Source organism: Sycon ciliatum, chromosome 4, assembly GCF_964019385.1.
Source record: "Sycon ciliatum chromosome 4, ocSycCili1.1, whole genome shotgun sequence".
Classification (NCBI taxonomy): Eukaryota; Metazoa; Porifera; class Calcarea; order Leucosolenida; family Sycettidae; genus Sycon; species Sycon ciliatum.
Genome location: NC_088646.1, coordinates 31,694,577 through 31,705,533, shown reverse-complemented (window position 1 = coordinate 31,705,533; position 10,957 = coordinate 31,694,577). Strand labels below are relative to the sequence as shown.

The following is a 10,957-nucleotide window of genomic DNA, read 5'->3' as shown; positions in this document are numbered from 1 at the left end:
TGATTTTACATCAATCACTATAATCGATGCAAAAATAACGTAACAAAGGTCTTTTGAAAGAAGAATTTGATCACTATAGGCGATATATTACTATACGCGATACCTGTGTATACTCAGTTATGGCAAATGAAATTTGAAAAATTGATCACTATATCCGGTATATTATTATAGCCGCCAACCTTATAGGCGATACGTACTGTATTGTACTCCCTAGGCCATGGACTGGTTGTAACCGCGAAAACGGTTCCAAGGATATCCAGCAAGGGATGTACAGCCAGTTTTCGCGGAGGCTCGTAGATCTACCGTTTTCGCGGATACGTCGGCGTAGTCGTTCGGCGAACTGTTCGTGGTGCAAAGGTCCTTGCCTGCGGCGCGGGGGGGGGGGGGGGTGGCCCGCCCCGTACCTGGTACTGCTGGTGGTGGGCTGCTCCGCCCGGACCGCGTACCGGATTCCAAGCACGCATGCACGTGCCCGCCAGCTGGATTGTACTTCGGCGCCGACTTTCACTTTCCACCTCCCTTCTTTTTCCTTTCCTTCTGAGCCGACAACATGGCCTCCAACTCTGAGCTTGCTTGCGTTTACGCATCCCTGATCCTCCACGACGATGGAGTAGAAGTAACTGGAGAGAAAATCTCTTCTCTCATCTCAGCCGCCAAAGTAGACATCGAGCCTTTCTGGGCTGGTCTGTTCGCCAAGGCTTTGGAGGGCCGCAACATCGGAGACCTCGTCTCCAACATCGGCTCTGCCTCCGCAGCACCCGCAGCCGCAGCATCTACCGCAGCTGCCCCAGCAGCCGCCGAGGAGAAGAAGGCGGAGAAGGCGCCAGAGTCTGACCCGGAGTCTGATGACGACATGGGATTCGGCCTGTTCGACTAATTTCTATTCTTGCTGAAAGTCCTGATGATTGCTGGAAATAAATCAACTCTTTCAACCAACTCCGTGTTGTCCTCGGACTGGATGATGGTGCTAGGAATCATGACGGTACTGTGCACTAGTATCAGTATGTGGAGTCGTGTTGCATGACGAATGGCGAGTGCATGAGTGTGTGCATGCGTTTGTAGTACTTTAGATTTTATGTGCCACTTTCGCTGATTTTACCAAAATCAGTAACAGTGAAACTACAGTATCATACGTCAAAGTGACCTAAAAACCTGTTCGAGGTGAAACGACTGGTCAGTATATGTCAGGGTCCTAGAAAATGTACTTTGTATCCGATGCAAAGAGTATTGTGTTACCAGGTAGTAACAGGCCTCTTTTACGGGCAAAATAAACACAATAAAAAGCCTTGCTTACGGTATTTTTTTGCGAGAAAAAGACAGTGATAAAGGACCATCAATGAAAAGGTATAATTATTACAATAGAATTAGAACTGAAAAAACGGAAGGGAAAATGTAATAGATGGGAGAGCCACAGAAAGAGGAAACCCAGAAAACAGAAAGAGAACATGACTCAGTGACCGATTCCAACGCCGGCACTGTCATGTACGGAGAGTCCCATGAGACGTGTTACCAGGTGTTGCCTCATATCTAGAGTACTTTATATTGGCGGTTTACTGTATGATCATTTTGACTTGCAGTAGATCTACATGTACAGTCATGTAATTTAGCTAGTATAGTATAGTGTTGCTCAATGAAACCCAATCAACTCAAGTGAGTCCAGCTCTCCCGGGGAAAATCGCAGAAGAAAAGCTCAAAATTGAACTCGGATGGTGAGCCAATGATCATGGTAAAAAAAAAGGAGAAGGACAAAATGTTGTATGAGTTATGACTAACTGTCCAGTGTCAGGTCACTGAGTGTCTCAGTGCTGCTTGTCAGTTTTGTGCTATTTTGTCGCACTTGCTGACTGTGTGTGATCTAGTTGCGTTGGTCGACAGTCATAACATTTCGTCCTCCTTTTTTTTTACCAAAAGCTCAAAATTGCGGGGAATTTGTGGCCGTTTTTGGTTAACTTGCAAGTGAATGGCCAATCTACTGGCTTGCCTGCGCAGTCTCTTGTAGAAGCCCAGTATTTAAGGCTTATAATGGAGAACTGCATGGATCATGGTGAAAAAGGAGAAGCAAAATGTTACGAGTTATGACTATGTATGGATCATGTCCATGCATGTTTGCCGTCACACAGTATCACATAAACACATGCTGTGGTAAAAGCCTGGAATCCCCGAGATCTGAAGTTCAGACTCGGTGTACCAGGAAGCACAAAACTGCAGTCCCAGTCAGTACCTGCTGGGAAACTTTGTGCTACTTATATAATGAAAAAATAATAGGCAGTGTACATGTACCATGTGGTTGAGAAATTATAAGCCCAGGGTCCGGACTGGTTGAAAACATATAAGCGCTGGGCTTAGGCCGCAACCACACTACGTAAAAATCACAGTACAAATTTTCATGCATATCTCAGTACAAGTCGGTACGCAACCACACTACACTTTTCGGTCTGCATAGATGACGTTTTCACTAGGGGTCAAACGGGTGTACCTTTAACTAACGAACGGGTAATTTTCTTAACGGTCGGGTTAACGGGTACCCTTTAGCAGCCATGTTTTAATTTTTGCGCAATTTTCATATAAACCATGATAGTAATTTATCTGTTCTCAGGTTGCATTTTGATATCACATTGTGATTCGCCAATTGATTTGAGTCTGATAGTTGCAGAGGTAGATCTACTAGGTGCGAAAATGCAACAACAATGCAGGCATGCAGCTTGGAGTTGTAAATAATTGACTCCCGCCTGGAATGCACAATCCCAGCAGTGTTGCTCCGTACTGACCTGATCACCGAAATCCAAACGGGTACCCTTTTACTAACGGTACCTGAGATTAACGGGCGGGTACCCGGAACACCCCTTTGACCCCTAGTTTTCACGCGACCAGCACGTGACGTTGTCGTACCAAAGCGTGTGCCATGCGCTGGAAAAGACCGGGAAATTCAAAAACAACGCTGATGCTATGTACGACAACCGGGTACAAAAACAAAGTTGTACACAGGAGATGGAGCGCGAAAACGACAAACGTGGCTTTCTACAGGGGTGCGCCGGTTGCTGAAAACCTACAAAGCGCATTTTGCACGCGTCGGCATGACGATTTCTACTGTAATGCCGTTTGTACGTGATTTTTGTACCTAGTGTGGTTGCAGCCTTATAATGGAGATAGTACGGTATATAGGATTTGGGTTTGGGCTAAAGGATTTCGCTAAACAACCTATGCAAATTGATGAAGTGGGTTTCATGAGGTGTTTGGAACTGTTTTCCATACACTTCCGTAGGAATAATCCAAATTTCAAGCCAATCGGCCAATTTAAAGCCCTGTAGGTATATTCAATTATAAGGCCATGGGCTTCACAAATGAAACGACATTTGAAGTATGTTTTACAGTGTTGCCAACCGCCCGTATTTTTACGGAAAAAGAAAACTCCAAACTATCCAATGCAACAATCGCCGAAGAGTTACAATGTCGGACTCCAGAGATATTGCGCGCCGTGTTCTTACCTCGGGAAATTCAAATATTTGATCGATCTCTTCGCCATTTCGAGGGAAATTTTTTGTGTGCTCTTTGAGTGACTGATCAGCTGAGAACATCATAATGATGTAGTCGGCTGAAGTTTGAATCGCCTCGAAAACATTTGAGAGTTCTGCGATGAAGGAGAGTGGAATGGTGTTGATGGGACGAATTTGCTTGCATACTAGAATTAGGCTTGGGGACGACTTTGCCGTGTTACCGCGCCTGATTTGTGCCGGCTTCATAATGGACCCTGGTATCCTGGCGTTGCTCCTGCCAAGAGCTTTCCAACAAGCCCTAGATTTTGAAAATCAAGCGAAGTAGGGACGACCTGGTCACGGCGGAAGTTGAAAATTGTACTAACATTTGTAATTCTGGTGCATGCTGTATGAACTCTGTGGCTGGAAAGTTGTACAGTATCGGGAATCAGTCAAAATGTTGACATGGAAAACGAGTACGCAAAACTCTGCAAAATGGCACTGGGCAGTACGCATGGGGTTAGAGGGCACTTGGTAACACTGGTTTTAAGAACTCAGATGGTGAGCCAAGGAAAAATTGTAACGTTGAACCGGCCAGCATTCCATGAAGCCTTCGGATGTAGCTTGTGCTGGGCTCGATGGCGCTCGCCTTCCCCTCTTTGGAGTTAGCACTAATATTCATGAACCTTCCAAGTTGGAATGCTGTTGGTTAGCGCTATCGAGCAGTGTTCAAGCTGACTTTCATGCTGTGGGATGTCTCAGCACTCCTTGTCAGTTTTGTGCTAGATTGTGCATGTCTGACTGTTCAAAATCTGGTTTAGTTGGTGGACTCGATCGCATAACTTGTGCCCACAATTTCCTTGTTTAATACGAAGTATGTTTTGTAAAAAAAATTAAGGAATAAGTATCGTACTAACAATCTTAAGGCCCAGCAGGAAGGGTGAACACGTGGATTTAGATTGATATTTCTGTGCGGACTTTGACTTTTATGGTATGGCGTAGTGGGCGAGTCATTTTGCATCTAAAAACAGCCCGTGTACGTTTCATCACAATTTTTCCGCCAATATGCTGTATACATTGACATTGTTGTGCTTCGTCGCATTATCACCATGTACTGATTTTGAAGAGTAATGGTACGAAAGTCGAAAGGCCTCATCATATTTTCAACTACTAGTATAGTCAGTTTCAAAAAGATTAGCAATCCTGGCGATCGCCCGGGGAGTTTGCCGTCTTACCGTATGAGCGCTCGAGCGCTGCCTGGAAAAACTCACTGTGAACTCGAAGAAATATTCCGCGCGAAAGCATGAGAAATGACAACTCACTGACGTCGGTACTCGTATATGTTCGTCAGGTTTACAACAAACGAGTTCTTCCTCGCATCGATATGGAGTCAGAGAGGACACGTCGAAAGTGTGGTAAATTTTGACGAGCGGGATGCGTCCGTTTTGTGACCAAATAAATTCTTTGAGCTGCCGCAGATGCAATTTACTCTCACAATGTGACGAAAACGGCATCAGCACAGACTCATTCCCAAGGCCTTGAAGTGGCAAAGTTATCCATGTGACTTAGACGACATTTTGAGAAAGCAGACGCCTGTGAAAGCTGATGGAAGACGGCGTTGACTCCTAAATTCAAATAATTAATTGGCGATCTTCAAATACTAAAATAATTCTCAAACAGAAATCGATCGAACGATGTGCCGGTTTATTCAGCAACACGTAGCTACAGCGCAATGACTTCCGTGTTCACTCACACGGTTTCAGTGGTGTGTGTGTGTTCACAACTTCAAATGGCGTGAGCCAGTCAAGTGTCAGTCAGTTCGGCAGGAAACGCGAGCTCCAACAAGTCGTTTGGCGCAGCCACCTTCTTTGTCTTGTACCAACGTGATCACCAAAACAATGAAAAAATGAAGAAAAATGTTTGACTTGGAGATTTGCTGGGATTTGAACTCACAACTTCATGGTCAGCAGACAGCATTCATAACCTGTAGCTTCGTCTCTTCGTGAGCTAATATGTCTCCCTCCGACTAATTCTCTATAATAAATATTATTTATTTAGAAACGAAAACTAGTCGTTCAGGGGGGAGGGGGTTGAGCGCCTGTTCGTTTCTCGAAGAATATCGATGTACATTTTGCATGCATGAGCATGTCCAGAAAAAAGACCAACAATATCGATATACTATGTAGCATTTGTATGTGTTCGTTTCTCAGGAGGGGGAGGGGGGTTGAAGATAAATAAATATCGGTATTTACGGAAGGCCCCTAAGCCTAAAGCTGGATTCACAGAGGCTTTTTTGCGATGCGACACGCGATGTGAACTCGTGAAATACCATTCACAGAAGAAGGCAGCGATGCACAACTTTGCTGTAGAAAAGGTCAAAATCGTAAGCCAAATCGCTTGTCGCTTCGCAAAAGTTGAGCCAAGCTCAACTTCTGCGATGGCCCAGTTGCGTGGGGTGCAAGAGGGCTGCGTTTTGGGGATTTCCCGGTTTCGCGGCAGTCGCATCACAAAAAAAGCTTCTATGAATCCCGCTGAAGAGGCGCGCGCGGTCACACTGAGGCAAAATTTGAAAAAAAAATCCGTGGTTACCATGGATAGTTGCCGCTGAGCGGGAGATTTGAGAGACTTTGAATTTAATCCACTCGATGAAAATCAGCTCGAGGCCCCGCTTTTCCGGTGAAGATTATGATCATCCGCGGCTTCTACCGGATTTTTTTGAGTTTCCTTGTTTTTTATTGCGTTCTGATGTGGAGCGATACTCGAGCCTGTGCTGATGCAGCTCTGGCCCAGGAGCGGAGTTGACAGACTCTGTCAACTTGTTGAAAGAGATGATTTATTCCCAGAAAGGCTGCCAGAAGCGAATGGTGACAAAAAAAGTAGCTCGTGTGGGTGAGATTATTTTCATTGTGCGTATCCAGTGTGGCCGTGATGAAAAGCGGAAAAAATTCCCTGTTTATTCTGAGGATTGTTCCCTCAATGTGACCGGCCCCTTATCAGTTTGTTTTGACTAGTACATGTATGTTTTGTTTGTTATGATTTCTTGGTTTTTCATCCGGCCAAGTTATTATTTCATTCACTGGTTTAGGTTTATCAAGTTGACCTTCATGTAGTAGATCTACATGACTTTGTACTGAATTATTATTTGAGCAAATGGTATTTTACTTTTTAGTACCTGAGCCTGAAAGACTAGACAGTGAAACGACCCTGAGCTGAATGTCCCTGCAAATAAGCAACGCTACAAGTACATGTAATGACTTTATTTTTTATTATGTACAACGAAGTCACTCGCTCGCTGTGTAAACCGTTCGTCGCGCGGCGAAGCGCGCTCGATGTCACGCGTGCACAGGTCCGGCGGGGATTCCCGCGCCGTTGGCCGTCGCGGTTCCACGCACGCATGCATCCACGTGGCCCCACGCTTTGTAGTGTACGTGTGTGACCTGGCCTGGCACTTCGGCGCTGATGTTCTCAGTCGTTCTCCCTTGTTATTTCCTTTCCACCCGAACAGACAACATGGCCTCCAGCTCTGAGCTTGCTTGCGTCTACGCAGCCCTGATCCTCCACGACGATGGAGTAGAAGTAACTGCAGAGAAAATCTCCTCTCTGATCTCAGCCGCCAAGGTGGAAATCGAGCCTTTCTGGGCTGGTCTGTTCGCCAAGGCTTTGGAGGGCCGAAACATCGGTGATCTCGTTTCCAACATCGGCTCTGCCTCTGCAGCACCCGCTGCCGCACCAGCTGCCTCTGCTGCCCCAGCAGCCGCCGAAGAGAAAAAGGAGGAGAAGAAGCCGGAATCTGAGGATGAGTCAGATGAGGACATGGGATTCGGTCTGTTCGACTAACTTCTAGCTGAAAGTCCTGATAATTTCTGGGAATAAATCATCTCTTTCAACCAACTCAGTGTTGCTCTTGGCTTGGATGATGATGCTGGGGATCATGACGGTATTGTGCACTATCAGTGTGTAGAGTCGTGTTGCATGACGATCCGTGGATACGTGTGTATGCGTTTGCAGTGGATGGCCTGCATGATTGGAATTGTACGTAAAGTAGAAATTGAAATTATTTGAATTCAATTTACTGGTACGGTGTACTATTATTATAATATACCGTACCAATATATGTACTACCGTACTCGCGCGATTAGACCCTCTCTCGAATAGTGCCCTACCGGGTATACCAGTATCTCGAATAGTGTCTGAGACATTCTTTGTTGTCGTGGGGAGTAGTTCGTGCTCTTCTTCTGTGCGCATTTCTTTCCCTCTTGGACCTTTCCGAACCTGAGCCTTCCAAGTTGGAAGGTTGGTTTGCGCCTTGGAGAATTGTTATAGGTGTCAGGTCCCGGAATGTCTCAGTGTTCCTTGTCAGTTTTGTGCCATTTGGTCGCACTCACTGAATGTACAAAATCTGGTTACGGTGGTGGACAGTTAGAGTCGTAACTCGGAACATGTTGTCCTTCTCCTTTTTTACCACAGTCTCGAAGAGCCAGTGAAAAATATACCCAATCTTGAATAGTGCTTCCCCCCCCCCCCCCCCCCCCCCAGGCTTCTAACCAAGTACAGTGGTCCCTCTATAATCCGGCACCATTTGTGCCACGAAAATCTGCTGGATTAGGGAGGGTGCTGGATTAACAAATCTGATTTACTGCTGCAATGTGCATGAAGAGGACATTTTGGCTACTGAAAATTGTGCTGGTTTATCGAGGGTGCTGGATTATAAAGTGCCGGATTAGAGAGGGACGACTGTATTATTATGTGTGCAAGATTGGTGTTCTTTCTGTAATGTTCTTGTTCATGTCATCAGTACATGGTTATGTACTCTTGATGTCATTGAACCGGTAATTCAACGGTCAAAATCGCAGCTCTTGTTGCCCTTTCTATTGAGTCGTGATGTTTAACAGTAAATTAATTTAGGCTCTGCTTTTCTTTGGCTTGTTTTTGTGCGGGATGACATAGATGTACCAACATTGAAAAAAAATAGTGCACCATCTGTGATGGAAATTGAAAAAAATAGTGTCCAGGGGCACTAATCGCGCGAGTACGGTATATTACTATTAGTGAGGTTCTGTCACACTGTAAAACGTACCAAAGTATGTATGGAAACCTCGCCGCGGTACGGGATCAAGTTTCATACGGATTTTTTCATACCGATTTCCATGTGAAGTGCGCTTCACACAGACTGGTCTTCGTGTGAAAACTGAGCAGACAGAGTACATGTGGTAGGAAGTTCGAGCATGCTACGCAGAGCAGAGCCGACGCAGCGTATGAAAAATCCGTGTCAAACTTCACTGGTACGTAGTTCCGTGTAGCAAAACATCTATATTTTACTGTGAAGTAGTACACTACAGTTCTGTCCAGAGAAATCCGACCTCATGGATAAAGTAGATCCGCGCTCAAGTGCGCAGAGTTGTGTGTGGTGCCATGGGCTGCGTAGCCCCGGTATTATTCATGGCGTTGAATTTCTTTCGCCAGGACAGTACATGGTGTAGTAAGCCCGGTTTCACACTACGCACTAAACAACTTCGTAGAGAAAACAAAGGCACCTTTTCCGTTCTTTTCACACTGCATTGCATTGAGAGCCGTGCCATGCACTCCTGGGCGAGAGTGGCCCACCTTAATTTTATAACCCGGGAAAGGACAATCGCACGGCAGAGGGCAACTACAGTCCATTTCAAAACTATAGATAGGGATGTCAGCGAACGCACTGCGCAGGCCTCTGCGCATGCATTGCGTCATCGATTTTTTGAACGTGATCGCGGCCGACAGAGAAAACATGGCCGCGGTCTGTTTGCACCGCTGGGAGTCATAAAATTACTGTTTTTCTGTCCCCGCGACCATCAAATCATACGCGATACAGGAGGACCCACGAGCTCACCACGTTCTCCCCGGTCGATTTCTCTGAAAGTTTGCACATCGTGAAACACCAGTATGAGAGGTGTTCAGGCCAATTTTCAAGGGATTACCCTGGTTGGATCGTTCCAAAATCGGACTTGCATTTCTCGCTCGCGGCCATTTCTTGCGCGATGGAAGCGCCCTGCCCTGGTGAGTAACCAGCGTCGCGCTTGGTAGAGAGTTGCTGCAATCAGCTCCCTGATGTCTTCGCTGCCATTGTCAGAAGCGATGGGCCCTGAATTTGTTTGAGAGTCTCTGGATGCTACTTTTCCTCAGCCTAGTTTTCAGCCATTCCGTGCATCTTCTTCGCACGATTTATTTTGCAAAAAAATGAAAGGGTTCATGAGTTTTTTTGTCGGCCGCGCGTAGATGGGCCAGGCTGACCTGCGCAGATGGGCTGCGCAGTGCGTTCGCTGATATCCCTACTATAGACCCGTAGGGTTTTTGAAATATTTCAAATTTGGCTGGACCTTTTTGAGAATAGTTTTCGGAATATTGCCCAGGCGCGCTCCACAATTACTCTCATAATTATAGTTTTTTAACGATTGGATACTCGTAACAGACGCCCAATTTGGAAAAATTTATGCACAAAGTGATCACAGATTTTATGTGGTATAGATGCTGGCATAACGGTTTTTGCCTAGGTACGCGTCTATAGTTTTGAAATGGACTGTAAGTGTGTCCGTTTCGAGAACCTTAGTGTACTACGGTCACACTTAGCATGGTCTTGTGTGGAGGTCGCACCCACTCGCGGGTTAACTGAGTAACGGATTGACTGCATGACATGCAATGTGTGTACAAAGTATGTGTTGTATGACCTATAGACAGGATACAACCTCCACAACGCGACCATGAAAGGACGGATTGGTGGGTTGCTCTCGTGCTACTGTACCGTACTAGTACCGTAAAGTACCGCCAGAGCGCCCCACCATCTCGTCCTTTCGTGGCCGCCTTGTGGAGGTGGATTTCTGTCTGTAGGTCATACGACACGGACCTTGTACAAACATTGCACATTGTGCAGTCAATCCGTACCCAGTTTACCTTCGAGCTCCACATAAAAGCATACCAAGTGTGACCTTAGTACACGAAGGTTCTCACATCGTACAAACTTAGTAGCATTCTGCCATACAATTTTCTTCCCTTGGCTGTAAAATCAAGGTGGGGCGCTCTGGCGGTACTTTACGGTACATACACGAGTCTCGAGCAGCGGAAATTTGTCATTTGTGTTGTATCGAGATTGGTAACAGAACTAATGTGATTGGTCATACTGATGTAATGCAAGACTGTACGAGTACATGTACTCTTGGATTGTAGCTTTGTCACGCATACAATACGATGTAAACAATGAATTTCGCTTTCCCAAGCGCATGCGGCTTTATGCACCCTGGTTTGTGTGCTTTTGAAAGTTACCAGCCAATAATGTCAAGAGCAAACAGGCAACTGTGCCTTCTTAGGTGTATGCGAGTATATGAAGAAAACTATTCCAAGAGTGTGCAACTCCTATCTCGAGCTGCGATGGGTTCACCCACGGCGGAATTTTTTTATTGCGTCATTCTTTGGCTGAAGTATGATCAAGTGCGTATGCTTTCCCGCGCATTTTT

The 10,957-nt window shown here is 45.8% G+C and overlaps 2 protein-coding genes across 2 annotated transcripts; both read left to right on the top strand.

Moving 5' to 3' along the window:
• Positions 1 to 490: 490 nt before the first annotated feature.
• Positions 491 to 936, top strand: LOC135815654 (large ribosomal subunit protein P1-like). Its single transcript, XM_065328978.1, has one exon. The coding sequence runs from the start codon at positions 551 to 553 to the stop codon at positions 875 to 877; it is 327 nt and encodes a 108-aa protein (XP_065185050.1). The 5' UTR covers positions 491 to 550; the 3' UTR covers positions 878 to 936.
• A 5,981-nt stretch (positions 937 to 6,917) lies between these two features.
• LOC135815653 (uncharacterized) lies at positions 6,918 to 7,364 on the top strand. The gene has a single exon (XM_065328977.1). The coding sequence runs from the start codon at positions 6,933 to 6,935 to the stop codon at positions 7,308 to 7,310; it is 378 nt and encodes a 125-aa protein (XP_065185049.1). The 5' UTR covers positions 6,918 to 6,932; the 3' UTR covers positions 7,311 to 7,364.
• The last annotated feature ends 3,593 nt before the right edge of the window (positions 7,365 to 10,957 follow it).